Source organism: Watersipora subatra, chromosome 1 (genome assembly GCF_963576615.1).
Source record: "Watersipora subatra chromosome 1, tzWatSuba1.1, whole genome shotgun sequence".
Classification (NCBI taxonomy): Eukaryota; Metazoa; Bryozoa; class Gymnolaemata; order Cheilostomatida; family Watersiporidae; genus Watersipora; species Watersipora subatra.
The window spans coordinates 41172531-41189586 of NC_088708.1; the positions used below are offsets into that span (position 1 = coordinate 41172531).

Genomic DNA, 17056 nt, shown 5'->3' on the forward strand with positions numbered 1-17056 from the left:
CATATTTTTGTTACTCATTTTTCTGTTTTTAGGCTATCTCTGTGTACTTTTTTCATTTATTAGGTTGTATATAATTTTAACACGTGTATCCGCTATAGATTTTAGCCATTATATGTATTTGTAGTTAATTAAAAATTATATTTGAATTTTGTGTAGGCTTGGAACGGATTACGGCAGTTATATGGTAGAGTCGGTTTCTATTTATGAAAGTTTCTACTTGCGAAATGGCTTTCAGAATGAATCATTTTCGTAAGTAGAGGTTTCATTGTAGTTGAATGCTAGTAGTGTGCTCTGCTATCTATATATGCTGTAGTTGTCTGTTTTTTTATTCACTGATATGTAATGGATATTACATCAGCTCAAGCAAAACCTCCATTGGTGATATGAGTTTAGATTCAGTTCAAAAATCTTCCAGAGAGTAGTAGGTCTTAGTAGCTGTAATTAGTGTTGTGTATTCAAAATAAATGCTGACATATATTACTGATTACTGTTATACAACATTGACCATTTTCAGGCATCATGACAAATACTATTTAGGGTTGCTTTTTAAATTTACCATGTGCTGAATTTGTCAAACACCAGTGAATAGGTTCCCAGATTTTTTAAATAACAATGAGTTCATAATAAAAAATGACAAAACACAGCTTAAAATAGATCCTTCTGGGCCAACTGAGACAACTGACATACATTCCACAGCTATATAGATCTGCAGACTGACCATAAAAAATTCGATATTCAGCGTCATCTGCTATTAAACAAAAACCGTTGTTACATTTTGGGCAAAATAAGAATAGTGCACCTGATGAAATGCCTTGGTTTAATCTAAAACTCGTCCACACACAAGCCCCTGGTTCACGTCTTTGATGGCTACACACATACCCCTGGTTTACGCCTTTGATGGCTGGCTGCATCACCGTCCAATACTGTGTAGTTTTAAAAAAGCTCTAAAAGCCATGTTGACCTGTGATCTAAATTATATTACTTTATGAATGCGAGGCAGCGCAACTGGATTCAAAGTTTTAGAGCGGTAACCATGCAGTTACCTGGAGTCATTTTTGTAGTACCTCAAAGTATTTGGCAAGCTATTTTACAACAAAACTAATGAAATTGATGTATTTATTTACCTTTACACAGGACAACATGCAAACTTCACGTCCGTACCCGGAACAACTAAAACAGGAAAACTATTCTAATAGTTAATAAAAAACTGGCTTTCGTAACAACCGAACGAAAGTGGCGGTATTTTTGGCGAGGCCTTTAGGCGAACATTTTATAAAATGATGGAATCTTTCAGTGGGGAAAGTAACCTGCGAGATGATGTTTTGCGCCGGATATAAGAACTTTGCAATTAAAGGCTAGTTAACAAACTTTCCTCGATTAACGCTGGAAAGATATCCATTTGTTTATGAAACGTATCGTGTAGGAGTTGTTAAAAGGCTGTACGTAAACACTAATTGGAATTTTCGAATGTATTGTATAGCCTACATAGCATAAATTTGTTAGTTTGCTTTTGACACCGCTTCATTTAGGTTTATAATTACTAAAATATCTCTTCTGCTGTTTTGCGAGTTATGCTAAATCTCGGCTTTTAATAAGTCACATGCTTGCTGATCATACCTGCCAACTCTCACGCATTGGACGTGAGACTCACGCAATTATCCGAAAAAATGAAAATGCGTGAGATTTTTGCCCCATTTTCCACAATTTTATATATACTATCATTGATACATCAATTGCCCCAACACCAAATATCAAGCATTGCCCACTCTTGGGTTGGCAGGCCTGTTGCTGGTGCACATTTTATTGTCAATTACACTAGATTCTAGGTAAATTGGTGTGCCTAATTTGGTTGGGTAGGGTAGTATCCTACCCAGTGTTCGAAATAGGGGGATACGCAGGGATACGGCGTATCCCTAAGAAGCAATTATGGGGGTACTCTCTGGAAAGCGTATCCCCTAACATTAGTTTGCTCATATACTATTAAAATGCGATAAAATGCTACCTCAAATGCTAATCAACTATGCTACCTTGTGAAAAGCATAAATTCCTTCAACTTTTCTTCAAGCAACACAATCAATGGGCGTCCTTGTCACCTGTCCAAAGACATCACCAAATAGCTTGAGATTATTCCATGTGCAGGCATTTTTTTGGTCTTTTGCTAATCGAAGTAAACTTTCTAACTTATCTAATTTAAGCTCTGAAGCAAATTGTTTTTTCATTATCATTCGTATTTGATTAATGATGAATTGTCATGGACCAATTGATAGTTACTTCAATGGTGAGTGAGAGTATGTGATGATTGATTTACCTTACTAACATTAGAAATGATTGGATCATACCTTTTGCACTAGAAACTTATAAATCTCTTACTTATCATGACCTAAACTAGAAATGATAGCTGATCACAGCCCTGCCACTAAAATAATGGAATTATGGCAAAGAAACGGTAGGATCATTTACCTTCATTGTGATTCCAACTTGAATCTCTCAGTTTATTTAAAGGTGTAACCCAAATAGCTTTTAAGTGGAAGGGGTAGCATTTTCACATCAGGTGCACAGGCTATTATGAAACCTCAATTAATCACAAAGCTTTTTCCAGAATATCTGATGAGGAATGTATATGTATCACACATCTCCAAATATTTAATATCGTGCAAGGCAATGCTTATAAATTAATGTATTGTGTATAACTGGCCGACTCATTACTTAAACTATTCTAATACTACATCAAACCTAAGCTTTATTTTAGATGATTAGGAAGGATGAAAGTCTGAGGCCATTAAATTTAAATTTTAGACCCGCTTGTTTTTTAGCTATTTGGGCCACACCTTTAATGGGTGATATTATTGCGATTTAAGGTGATCTCGGTTTGCTAGGTTTCTTTTTGTGTCTATGTTAAAAGATGAGGCTGTATGGGCTTGCTTAAAAATTAAACCATTCTCATTTTTCCTGAGTAGTTGATTTTCTAAAGAAAACTTGAAATTTCCCTTTTTATTTTTTTGTTGCACTGATTGTTTCCTCCAAACTCATTTCATTTCCATTTTAATGAATATATCTGTGAAGTTAAGCACTCGAGATGAATTTATTGTGAATAAAATAATACCAGTTATACCATGGCAAAATATTTGTTCTCTCACTGAAAAGCTGTGGAAATTAGATATAAGACAGACTATCCTACAAAAAATTTTTGCGGGGGAGTTCTCCCGCACCCCCTCTACCGAGAGGATGCGCTGGTGCCCCTCTCGGACTCTCCCGCGCCGCTACGCGGCTTAGGGGGGCTGCTGGCCCAAGAGAGTCATCTCGCCTACCTGTCACCAAAGAGTACCCTCATAACAGCCTTTACACTTCAAACACTGACCCTACCTGTGACGCTAATATTGACATAATTTGACAATAAAATGTGCACCAGCAACAGGCCTGCCAACCCAAGAGTGGGCAATGCTTGATATTTGGTTTTGGGGCAATTGATGTATCAATGATAGTATATATAAAATTGTGGAAATTGGGGCAAAAATCTCACGCGTTTTCATTTTTTTGGGTAATTGCATGAGTCTCACGCCCAATGCGTGAGAGTTGGCAGGTATGATCAGCAAGCATGTGACTTATTAAAAGCCGAGATTTAGCATAACTCGCAAAACATCAGAAGAGATATTTTAGTAATTATAAACAGAAATGAAGCAGTGTCAAGAGCAAACTAACAAATTTATGTGCTGTACCCTTAGGGTACAGGCACATAAATTTGTTAGTTTGCTCTTGAAACTGCTTCATTTCTGTTTATAATTACTAAAATCTTATCAATATCAAGATATCAAATATCTTGGGTTGGCAGGCCTGTACCCTAAGGGTACAGGCCTGCCAACCCAAGAGTGGGGCAATGCTTGAGATTTGGTTTTGGGGCAATTGATGTATCAATGATAGTATATATAAAATTGTGAATATTGGGGCAAAAATCTCACGTATTTCTCACGCATTTTCATTTTTTCTTTGGGGTGATTGCGTGAGTCTCACGCCCAATGCGTGAGAGTTGGCAGGTATGGTAGGGTATCAAGGTTGAACAAGGTTTCTGAATGGGTTCGATATGTTTGTAGCTTTTTGCAGTAGCCTATACAGATAGAATTGAGTTTTTGGTATGCTTTCAACCTTGTTCAGAATGAGCACTATTGTTTATCAGATCTAGTTTGAGATACTGGGTTATCCGGAGCAGGATGTTGTTGAAGAGTCTTCACTTTAAAGAAGCAATTGACTTTAGTAATGTCTACTGAAGGGATCCGTTAATAAGACGTTGTTTCATTTTTGGTATTTTCAAATGATAGTTTTTGCCATAGTCAGTGGAAGCGAAATGTCAACTCGGTGGGACATGAAAATTAGAAACTCTGCGTTATCCCAACTGGTAATTATAGTAAAAAAGTATTCAAGCTTGCATTAGTCTTTAGATGGAATTGTATATACAATTATGCAGTCAATTAGCCAATTCCAAATCAAAAGAATGTCTATAATGTCTTGAAAAAAAGTCCTGACTATGTTTCTGGTGTATCGTCGACTCTCTCTCAAAAGGATTACGTTATTGTAAATAGTGGTAACTGTATGTAATGGTGAATCACCAAGAAAAGAAGCTGACCACATGACAACAGAGTTTTTTAAACTCAGCACTTTTAAAGGTTGATTTCTGTTACCAAATAAATTCGTCACAATATCTATCATTATGAGCTCAATGTACTGCCATAGTTATTTGTAGCATCTGCACTGTTTCTCTGCTACTTAATCATTATACTCATTTGCTAAATGGTTTCCTTATTGCACAGAACATTTTAATATGTCTTCTTTGTATGTTCGGTTCTCCTGTTGGCTATGAATCATTTGTAAGATTGTTTCTCTCCGCTGCATTTCTTTTCTAAATTCCTGCTTTTGAACAACAATTATATAATTGTAGTACAGTAATACTTCAGCTTACAAACGCTTCTTATCTTGACTAAATCAAATTTCAACTGGAAAATTTGGCTTTCGATCAAACCGAAATTCCTAGTTGAAATTTTATTTAGTCAAGATAAGAAACATTTGTAAGCTGAAGTATTACTGTACTACTATTATATAATTGTCGTTCAAAAACAGGAATTTGGAAAAATTTGACTAAACTGAAATGAGGCTTTTAATGATACAATTGGTAAAAATAGAAGACAGGAAATGCCAGTTTTGTTTTTGCATATTTCACGATCTTTGCTAAGATGCATTGCTGTACATTTTCGTTAGAATTTTTTTTAGATCGTACATGTAACTTTACCAAAAACTAGCCTTTTGTACTTTAATGTTTGTTAAAATTGGCAAAAATACAACATACGGAATGTTTGTGTTTTTTATGATCCTAGATAGGATGTCATTTATAAAAAGAAAGCCCACAATATATTTCACCATTTTTTATTTATGGTACCCAAGACTCTGAGTGAATGAGGTTGGGTGATGAGTTGCTACAGATACAGCAGTACAGTACATTCTACTGAAGACCAACAGTGAAGTGTATCAATTAATAGATTTTTTGTTAGCGAGGCATTGTATTTTACATTTATTACCTGTTCTTTTATCACATGCGTATATAGTTTATGGCGTAAAATAGTAAAACCATGCTTTACAAAGGTTTTTACCTAGATTTGGAGCGGATTAAAATTATTTGCATGAATTATAATGGGAAAAGTAGCTTCGAAGTTCGAACAAAATGCTTTTTAAAAAGCCTTCTGGAATTGATTATGGTTGAAAACCATGGTTTCGCTACATAATCATAGCTGCATTGATACAATCAATTTCATACCTAGTTTTTGTGTTTTCCTGTCTATCTTTAGCTTGCGGTTCGGAACTCTCATGACCTCTGTAGCCATTTTTACCGTATTCAGGTGTTTTGTTTAAAGGTTGACTTGCAACAAAATTCACATTACAGTTATTTGGTATCATAAGATTCACCATGTCTTACTCTGCTGTGTTGTAGCTGCCAAATAGATGTATGTGGAAATGTGATTACAAGCTCTTAAAAACTCAAAAACGAACAGTTAATCGCAGCCATCACGAAAACGCTGTAGATGGGAATCCCTTTCTAATACGGCTCAAATGGGACGTAGTTGAACACGATGGCTTTTGTTTACACTTTTATGCAATCTCATTTGTCGAAATTTTCATAAATATGCTTCACGCATTCAATAAAACCATGTCTATTGTCATTACGCGTCTATTTCATCGTCATCGTGATGCTGTCACTTTGGGCACTGATATCTCAAAACCGACCGTAAAAATTCATTTAATTTTTAACCTTCGCTCGAAGGAGTGCGTATCATTCTCTGATAGACGTGACGAGCCTGTTGGTCACCTGTGATAATCAAAAAATGCTGCAGAAATTGTTGGCGCTGTTTGGCAGGAAGTAAGGGTTGCATGATCAGATTACTACTAGATGATTAGACCAAACCGAAACAAAACTCTGAAGTAGCGAGCGTCTATATTCGATACGGGCTTTTTGGTAGAATCCGAAGTGTTTGTCAATTCGTGTGATAACAATTCATGTGTCAAAACAATAACCACAATGTTTGACAACGTCATCGAAATAAAGATATTCCAAACTACGACGTTTTCGTGATGGCTGCGATTAACTGTTTGTTTTTGAGCTTTTAAGAGCTTGTAATCACATTTCCACATATTTTGCACCTACAACGCAGCAAAGTAAGACATGGTGAATCTTTTGACACCAAATTTTGAAAATTTAATTTTTGTTGCAAGTAAACCTTTAAGGTAACTTTTTATTTCTCCTCTAAGCCTATAATGATGCTTATCAAGGTTTTCATTCAGCTTAGTTGCCAACTAATGATCCTTCTCGTTATATTTACTATTTAGCCATTGTATGTGGAAGTGTTCACTGCGATCTTCGGAATACTGGCTGCATTTCACCTTCTGCGTAGTATGTCAGTTTATGTACATATGTTATTAAAATAAAGCACAAGCTATTTTTACTCGTTTGCTAGCTAGTTTTACATTGACATCTAAAAAAATGAAGCCTCAATATGAGCTGCTACAGATGTGACATACATTTCCTTGCATATTAATAGAGTATTTATTAGAAATTCAGGGTACCCTACTACCCTAGATATTACTTGCTCTCTTAATATACACTTTTTGTCGTACAATAATGTGAAAATGCTTTTAACACTTTCGCTACCAAGTTAATTTTTTTTACCGGGGCATAATTAAATACATGTATTTGATGAAATTTAATATTCGACAAAGGCACTTATAAGTTGTCATAACTTTTGAACCACAAGACCTATCAAAAATCTTTTTATACCAAATTAATCAGTACAAAATTGTACATCAGCCGATGCTTTAAAAAGGGTACAAATGCGTTGCAAAAGGAGTTTGAACAGTCTTTTGGTCCTTTTACTACTACCATGATCATGTTCTGATTCGACTGGTTGATCAATATTATTATAGCTTATTTTATATTATTATTATATTTTATTATATTATAGCTTAGATTATTATAGCTGAGTCACCTCAGTCTCAGTAGTCCTGTTATCTAACAGATAATCATAATATATCCATTGATTTACAATGAATAAAACCTCTGTAGCTGTAATGCGTCTGACTCGGTTAGTCATTGCGAAGAACCAATCGTGATGAAAATACAGCTTTTGTAAAGCGAAACGAAGCTTAGGGTGGGCTGTAAACGTATTTTCTGTTGGCTCAGATTGTTTCCTTTCCTTTAAGTACAGACACGATAGGCCAATTAATTAACTACCCACTAATCGGAAACGTTTTGTCCGAGGCCTACTAAAGCTGCACCATGCAGCTCTTAGCCGTACGCAACCGTACTACGCTGTTTGTGGTACGCAAAGGATTAAAACAAAGTACAAATCATGACCAGTCCTTACAGTAGTGAATAGTTAATACAGGTGATAAGTGGCCAGTGATGAGTGGTCAGTATAGGATGAGTGGTCAATGCAGATAGTAAGTGATCAGTACAGGCAGACAGTGGTTAGTACAGGTAGTCAGTGGTCAGTACAGGTGGTCAGTGATCAGTACAGGTAGTCAGTGATCAGTACAGGTAGTCAGTGATCGGTACAGGTAGTCAGTGATCAGTACAGGTAGTCAGTGATCAGTACAGGTAGTCAGTGATCAGTACAGGTAGTCAGTGGTCAGTACAGGTAGTCGGCAATCAGTACAGGTAGTCAGTGGTCAGTACAGGTAATCGGCAATCAGTACAGGTAGTCAGTGGTCAGTACTGATAGTAAGTGATCAGTGCACATAACCAGTTGTGAGTTTAGGTGGTGTGTAATCGTTTTAGGGCTGAAAGTGGATCCAACAAGCTTTACTGTTTTTAGTGTATGAACTCAGTGATTGTATAGTACTACTACAATATCTCACGCAACACAAACTATTTATACTCACCTCTTGGTAGAACCGCTATTTGTTTCATTATCGAGAGGCTATTCTGATCAAGTGTGGTTGTAGGAGATCTGGAATGGTGTCAAGGAGAGTCGTGTCGGGAGGTGTAGCTGTGGCTGCTATTTACTTTGCTGTTTTTGGTGTTCATACCGGTTTTCTCTTGATTGCCTCTCTAACATCCTTCCTCATCGGGTGAGTAGCTGTCCACTACATGAAAAACATTCTTATTGCAAAGTTCATATGGTGTGACAACTCCGATACTGTCACTAAAGCGCTGATTAGCATGATTGGCTCAATTTTGTGCTCTTTTAATATGCAAATTTTAGCAGCACGTATGCACAGATTGTTTTCTATTCGGACTGCTTGATGTTACATAGTAGCAATGTATACTGGATTGCATTACTGCTGTAGCATGTTACACTAACCTTTTTGAACCTTGCGCATTCTACCTGCAATATGACATTGAGCTATAAACATAAAATCACAATTGATTCCACGTATTCTATTTAGCCTGGTGCTCACTGTGTATGCTCTTGTGCTGGTAATGCCATGTTTCACAATCATTGGATAAAATTCGTTCTGTCAGCCAGGAAATTTCTGCAACTTGTATCCTTTTTCATAAGCTACTGTGGTTTTCGGTAGTAACCAATACGCCCTCCATTTTTCATTAAGCTTTCAAGAACTGAAACTATTTTATTATGTGTTTTCTAGCGAGTTGCTACAAAGTTGTTTCAATCTTTAATATTTCTAAATGATAAAGCCCTCAGCTATTGTCAACTTGAAACAAAAAAATATTATAAACGTTTGAGGATACTTCCTAGTATAATTTTTTGAAGCAAGAAGCTGCCCATGGATAGATTTGTGATGCTCGCAGCCAGCGGTCCATTTTTTATTGTTGCATTTTAGGGGGCGTATTGGTTTCACCAGTCGAGTCATAACAAGAGTGCAATTAATGGTCTGCGTGCTTATTTTAATATTGTCGAAGAGTGGATACGCAAAAGAATGCTCTCGTACAGAATCTCGTCATGCTAGACAGATAATAAATAGACTAATTATACCACGCTTCTCTCTAGCCCACATTGAAATTCCAGCGAGCTGCCCTCTGTCTCCTGCCAATGATCAGTATGCAGCCCATGAGGGGATGAAGAGAAGACTGGGTGACAGTTGGATGTGCTCTGTGTGTGGCAAGAATTATGAATTGGAGCGGGACTTAGAATTCCACTTAAGTGACAACCACCGGGTAGAGAAGGCCAACGGTTGTCTTGCCGACTATTGTGATATGCTGAGGTGTGAACCGTTGTTCGGTATCCATAGGGACCATGTCGAGTGTGTTGACTCAGAAATGCTCGGGTTGAGGCATAAGTGCATGGATATGGTGCGGGACAAATGCTTACCGCATCATCTGAGTTCAGAGGCTAAACTAAAGCTTGAAGTTGCCGTGCAAGCTAGCCTCTGTTCCTATCTCACTTGCGACGACTATTGGACAACGCCCGAGGAGGACAGTTCGGGATCTCATTATTATTATACAACGTATGCAGCTGCGGTGTGTGTCCTAGTCCTCTTTCTCTTCATATACTTTAAGATTGCAAGTTCGAACATTGATAATAGCGTATCTATTGAGCACATACTGGCAGAGGCAGACAAGTATGAGCGACCAAAACCCGCAATTATCCCACCAGATACAGACATGGAGATTAGGCATAGAGGTACCGCACCGGATAGACAATGGTCTGAGAATGAGTAAATCTATGGAAGCACATTCTCTGTGTCAGTACCATTTTTAGTCGCAATTTTTAGCTGTCTTGTCTCAATCAGCTTTTATTGATACTGAATAACGCGGCTAGCAGTTTCTGTACCTCTTGCTAGCTCTACTGGCTGATGCTAATGTTTTACAATTTGAAATAATTTTGTCACCTTAGCTTCCATTTTGTATGCAACTATTATACATATGAATCCTTAGCTTCCATTTTGTATGCAACTATTATACACGTTATGAATTTCAAATACACTTCGTGTAGCCTAATGGAACATTGCTTAAGACTTGGAGGCCTCCTTCATATTGAGGACGAGTTTATAATTGCATACGTGCCCCAGCTATCATGATTTCAGTGTATATATTGTTGTTGTATATTGTTACCAATGCAAGTTCAGAATTCTAGAAATTATGCGGAAACACTTCAGGATAACCAATATGAGATCATACAATCAGATAAATTTATCATATCCAATGGCTAGACAAGCTTGGTAATATCTTATAAAGAGAATAGTGTCTCTTCAGCTCGTGTACATCCTGGTGTGTTGACAATAAACAAATAGTCCAAATATTGTACTAGGGGATCACTTGAGTAAGGGTAATGTATACACATATCATGTTTCTTGCCTCATCTCAATTTCTTTGGAAAAGTTCTTTTCATGCAGTGAAAAAAATTAATGACTAAAGAATAATAACCATTATAAAAATACACTGAAAATTACAACAGCATCGGTATATAGAAATAAAATATGCGCTGACTTGAAAGGCGTTAGCAATCGTTAGCAATTTATTTGACCGGTAGAATGTATGTAACACAGCTGGGTATAAATGGGTTTGGTTGTTTTGTATCATATGTGAGCAGGAAATACTTGAGAGTGCCAATTAGTGGCACGACAGAAATAATGCCATCTTCAATTCTCTCTGTCTACTTGGCTGCCATCTAGTTGTTACGAGCTAGTGAATAAAAAGCTACAATTCACAGGAAATGAAGGAATGATGATAATAGATTTAATGCTTGTTTTTTTTAAATGTGATATGGCAAAATTTCTATATTTTCTTATTCTATGTTTGAAATAACATGCGTGGGATGCTGCAGGTAGTAGTATGTAGGACTTGATATACCTATGCTCGACTTCTGAAGCAGACTGATGACTTTTTGAGGTCATTATTGTATGACCAATCAGTGAGTGGTTTAACCCTCCATATCAAAGTTATTATTTTTCACCAACCATTGGCTTTTGGATGGAGCTCAGTCAGACTTCTTATGTTCACGTAATCTTTCATTTTAGAGCCCTGATAGTCTTCCTGTATTATGGCAAAGTACGCTCTGACGCCACCTATGGACAGAGCAAAGTGCCCTTAGCAACAAGCTCTGTTGGTATACCTAAGGTAATAAACTCCTTCCTGTGAACTTGTGTATTTTGTAATCAAAGAATTGTAATCAAAGAAGCGAGTTTAGAACACCTATGTGATAGATGAAACCGTATAGCACCTGCTCAGATGGGCTTGAAACTGCGGCGCAACCCAATCTACTTCATCACTCTCTAGGTTTAATAGATGGATGCCTGCATCACTCTCTAGGTTTAATAGATGGATGCCTTCATCACTCTCTAGGTTTAATAGATGGATGCCTTCATCACTCTCTAGGTTTAATAGATGGATGCCTTCATCACTCTCTAGGTTTAATAGATGGATGCCTTCATCACTCTTTAGGTTTAATAGATGGATGCCTTCATCACTCTCTAGGTTTAATAGATGCATGCCTTCATCACTCTCTAGGTTTAATAGATGCATGCCTTCATCACTCTCTAGGTTTAATAGATGGATGCCTTCATCACTCTCTAGGTTTAATAGATGCATGCCTTCATCACTCTCTAGGTTTAATAGATGCATGCCTTCATCACTCTCTAGGTTTAATAGATGGATGCCTTCATCACTCTCTAGGTTTAATAGATGCATGCCTTCATCACTCTCTAGGTTTAATAGATGGATGCCTTCATCACTCTCTAGGTTTAATAGATGCATGTAAGAAGTGAATCATCATCAGCTTGAAGAATAGTTTTTTGTTTGTATATCTCAAAGTGTTTTTACATTGTTTATATGAGCTTTGTACGCTTTCCGCTAGCTTTTTTGTTCTTCATTCAGCTTGGAGCTATTATATGTATTGCTTGGTAGCTACCTAGCAGCAACATGTCCTAGTCAGCATGCATCAAGTAAAGCAAGGTGTGTAACAACAACATCGTACATACACCTAATTTATAGGCTTTAGATAGATGTAAAAACAGATAGATAAATGAAACATCTAGTGACCAAATCAGCGCTTTTGGGCAAATTTAATTTTTTGCAATTTTCAACATTTTTTGAAGGCTTTCTAGTACTTTTATTTGAGCACTATACCGCCACTATATTGCAAGTTCTTCTATGAAGATTGGCAGGGCTGTAGTGAAGTTACACAAAATATAAATTCCAGAAAAGTGCAATTAAAGTTGAAATCTAAAAGCATTACTGCAATTTTCCAAGTCTGTGTTTTTCATTGATACATTTACACTGTTTCATCGTACTCTAAAGGTTCGTAGTATTAAAACGAACGGCAGGCATTGACCATTTGGCTCACGGGAAAAGTTATTGTGTTACCACGTAATGAAAGTCAAATATGGCCACTTATAAAATGATAATAAACGACAAAACCTTCAAGCAATTAATTAAAATAATATTGATTACTGATGAAAACTTTGCTAAGTCTGTTTAACCTTTTAGACAGACCATAATGGTTCTAGCAATCTAATAACTACTACAATAGATAACCTCCCCTTACCACCCGAACCAAACCAATGCAAAAGTGACACCTAGTTTTCTTCTGAAGTCATATCAGAAGAAAAATGCATATCACGAAATCTATTCTAATGTAAGAGGGGCAACTTCGAATTATAAAACCATAATCTACATTTGAGTACCTGACATTAAACTGCAGGAGAATGTCAGCCCACTGATCATTAACTCTATCAAACTACCGAGATTGAAAATAGAAATAAAGCCTCATTGACATTGTCGCATCTTTATCCATTGCATTTAAGTATGAGAAAAGACAGCTATCATATTCAACAATACATTCATATGTATTTCCTTTTAATGATATGTCAACCCCTTGCTTTTAGTGTAATATTTGTTTTTGCTAAGTGAAGCGGTCTAAATGTGTTGTGGCAAATTTAACGAATATTGATTTTATAAGCCGAGTGATGAGTAAAGGGCAGAGTGCTAAGTTCAGGAGACCGAAGCAAAACTTTTGTAAATTGTAGGATTTAGTCACTGGTAGATGATTATGCTATCGGTTAACAAGCATGAAATAAAAAGTTGTCTTATCTTTTCTTCTAATAGGTAATTTAAAAAAAAGAGCAGACAACTTGTTATTTTGTATTCTACCATCCTTTGACAACCTTATGTAACAGCTAGTCAGAACCAATTTACATGGGATAGAAATCTAAGTGATTTTCTGTCATTGTCAGTCTTCTTCCTTGCATAGAATCTATTGTTGCCGTTAGCTCATGAGATTTAACACTGCAGCAATTGTAGTTGGATGCCCTTTTCAACACCACCAACGGACCTTGTGTGGCTCGAACCACCGACTTACTGATCATAAGTTAGCCCTAAACATTGAGCTATAGCTTCTCTGTGCTTATCTGTCTGACACACAGGTTACTAGATAGCTTATCTGTCTGTATGTCTATTTATCTATCCACCTAACTATGTGCTCATTTATAGACCTCCCTAACTATCTACATGTATTTATATATGTATCTGTCTAAGTATATTTATCAACTTTATTTATCAGGTTATCATTTTAACTGTCAATTTATCTACATAATGTGCCTGCTCTGATCGTTGGCAAAGTATTATGCCAATTTTTATCTGTTATTAATAAAAAAATAAAAACGAACACCAACTTATATCGTCGTTATCTGCCTGTCGTTACTTGTGCAGTGCCCCGCACTGCACAAGTAACGACAGGCAGACACTGAGATTTATATATATATCAATTAGCTTTCAAATATTTTGCATTAGCCAGACACACACAGAAATACACAAACACCTTCATTTAAAAGTTAGAATGGTAAATGTTGTAGATGTTGATTAAAAATAAATTTTCTTTGCCAAAAACCTTTTATTACCCATACAATGCCAGGCACTCAGACAGTGCATAAATATTTAAAAGATAAAGGCATATCTAAAATAGATTGTTGATAAACATTTCTCACTCTTACGCTATACATTGGCTCAAGATTTAAAACAGCTTATAAACAGTGGCAGGTAATGTAGTTGTCATTGGCTATGAGCCGTTATTATAATGTGGCAGGTAATGTAGTTGTCATTGGCTATGAGCCGTTATTATAATGTGGCAGGTAATGTAGTTGCCATTGGCTATGAGCCGTTATTATAATGTGGCAGGTAATGTAGTTGTCATTGGCTATGAGCCGTTATTATAATGTGGCAGGTAATGTAGTTGTCATTGGCTATGAGCCGTTATTATAATGTGGCAGGTAATGTAGTTGTCATTGGCTATGAGCCGTTATTATAATGTGGCAGGTAATGTAGTTGCCATTGGCTATGAGCCGTTATTATAATGTGGCAGGTAATGTAGTTGTCATTGGCTATGAGCCGTTATTATAATGTGGCAGGTAATGTAGTTGTCATTGGCTATGAGCCGTTATTATAATGTGGCAGGTAATGTAGTTGTCATTGGCTATGAGCCGTTATTATAATGTGGCAGGTAATGTAGTTGTCATTGGCTATGAGCCGTTATTATAATGTGGCAGGTAATGTAGTTGTCATTGGCTATGAGCCGTTATTATAATGTGGCAGGTAATGTAGTTGTCATTGGCTATGAGCCGTTATTATAATGTGGCAGGTAATGTAGTTGCCATTGGCTATGAGCCGTTATTATAATGTGGCAGGTAATGTAGTTGTCATTGGCTATGAGCCGTTATTATAATGTGGCAGGTAATGTAGTTGTCATTGGCTATGAGCCGTTATTATAATGTGGCAGGTAATGTAGTTGTCATTGGCTATGAGCCGTTATTATAATGTGGCAGGTAATGTAGTTGTCATTGGCTATGAGCCGTTATTATAATGTGGCAGGTAATGTAGTTGTCATTGGCTATGAGCCGTTATTATAATGTGGCAGGTAATGTAGTTGCCATTGGCTATGAGCCGTTATTATAATGTGGCAGGTAATGTAGTTGTCATTGGCTATGAGCCGTTATTATAATGTGGCAGGTAATGTAGTTGTCATTGGCTATGAGCCGTTATTATAATGTGGCAGGTAATGTAGTTGTCATTGGCTATGAGCCGTTATTATAATGTGGCAGGTAATGTAGTTGTCATTGGCTATGAGCCGTTATTATAATGTGGCAGGTAATGTAGTTGTCATTGGCTATGAGCCGTTATTATAATGTGGCAGGTAATGTAGTTGTCATTGACTATGAGCCGTTATTATAATGTGGCAGGTAATGTAGTTGTCATTGGCTATGAGCCGTTATTATAATGTGGCAGGTAATGTAGTTGTCATTGGCTATGAGCCGTTATTATAATGTGGCAGGTAATGTAGTTGTCATTGGCTATGAGCCGTTATTATAATTTAAGCCAGTATTAGGGAAAAGATTGCGTCATGATCTCTTTTTCTCACACAATCATTACATTCAAGCTGAAGCGTTAAGCGTGAAGCCAAGAATAATTGGAAGTTGTAATAAGTACGTGCACAATTTATTCCATTGAATAGCCAGTTGCATGTGTAGTGTAATGCAGATAGGTACACCTGTCTGCAGAACTGGAGGTTCCGAGTTCAGATCCAGTGCGAAGCAGATTTTTCATCCCTAAAACTTTTTCACTAAAACTAGACACACGAACAACAGATGACAGACAGATGACAGACTACAGACAAACACCGAGATTTATATATATATATATATATATATATATATATATATATATATATATATATATATTGGTAATGATCTAATGTTAGACCGTGTAACATCAGCATTACAAACCATCATGCTGATTTCTTGCAGTTGATAGAAATGATGCGTGATGGAGAGGCAAAGGAAGGCAAAGCTGACAACCGGCTGACAGGAGCTAGTAACATCGATGAGCAGCTGCAGGAAGTTATTAAGTACATATTCCGAGACTACATAGACGTCTGGTATCGAGAGGTCAGCACTGACAGCTCCTTTCCTCATGAGCTGCGCAAGGTTCTCAACTCTGCCATCGCTAACTTTGCTTCCAGGTATATATAGATGTCAATGACATACCTATCACTGCTCATTGTAGATGTCTATGGCACACCTATCATTGCTCATAGATGCAAATGGTATACCTATCACTGCTCATTATAGATGTCAATGGCCTACCTATCACTGCATAAGTCAATTGCACACTTATCACTGTTCATTACAATGTTATTGCTATGAATTTAGCAATTTTTATATACAATTCCAACTCCGCAGATTATATATCTTTACTATAATAAGAGCTGTGTCCGTCTGTCCAAAACCATGGTTGAAGGTTAAAAAAACAGATTACCTCATACGGGATTTGAACTCTTTAGGGTGAAATGAAAGAGCAAATATTTAGCCTTGAGTTCACCAAAGGTGCTTAATCTTCATCTCAACATCACTTATCAGTGATGCAATGCTATTAGTTTAACATAGACACTTTTAAATTCAGGTCTTGTCAACCTGATATTCCTGCTCTATACAAGTGTTTTTTCCTTAAAATTGGGTTTTTACTCAATATTGTTTGTCAGTGCGAAGCTACGTAAAAAACTTTTATGAAGGACATTGGCGAACCTTGTTCTCTGGTTGTAACCAAATTCTGTAAACGAGGCTTCTCTCC

At 36.8% G+C, this 17056-nt stretch overlaps 3 protein-coding genes across 6 annotated transcripts in view; 2 read left to right on the top strand and 1 right to left on the bottom strand.

The window, feature by feature from the left end:
- LOC137386062 (condensin complex subunit 2-like) overlaps positions 1-1239 on the bottom strand; it is a 61529-nt gene extending 60290 nt beyond the window's left edge. For all 3 annotated transcript variants that reach the window (XM_068072729.1, XM_068072728.1, XM_068072727.1), the window contains exon 1: positions 1125-1239. The gene's annotated coding sequence lies outside the window, so the exon portion shown is untranslated. The remainder of the gene's footprint in view (positions 1-1124) is intronic.
- A 131-nt stretch (positions 1240-1370) lies between these two features.
- On the top strand, positions 1371-10356 carry LOC137406941 (uncharacterized). 2 transcript variants are annotated; one of them, XM_068093543.1, is made up of 3 exons: positions 1371-1439; positions 8482-8607; positions 9322-10356. In XM_068093543.1, the coding sequence occupies exons 2-3, from the start codon at positions 8492-8494 to the stop codon at positions 10157-10159; spliced, it is 954 nt and encodes a 317-aa protein (XP_067949644.1). In that variant the 5' UTR covers positions 1371-1439; positions 8482-8491; the 3' UTR covers positions 10160-10356. The 2 variants fall into 2 exon arrangements, with proteins under 2 accessions (XP_067949644.1, XP_067949649.1); XM_068093548.1 differs by lacking the exon at positions 1371-1439 and adding an exon at positions 3562-3580.
- A 1106-nt stretch (positions 10357-11462) lies between these two features.
- Positions 11463-17056, top strand: part of LOC137400480 (sorting nexin-13-like) — a 37932-nt gene continuing 32338 nt past the window's right edge. The window contains exons 1-2 of the mRNA XM_068086809.1: positions 11463-11557; positions 16234-16448. Coding sequence (XP_067942910.1) covers positions 16243-16448 — 206 coding nt within the window. The 5' untranslated portion in view covers positions 11463-11557; positions 16234-16242. The remainder of the gene's footprint in view (positions 11558-16233; positions 16449-17056) is intronic.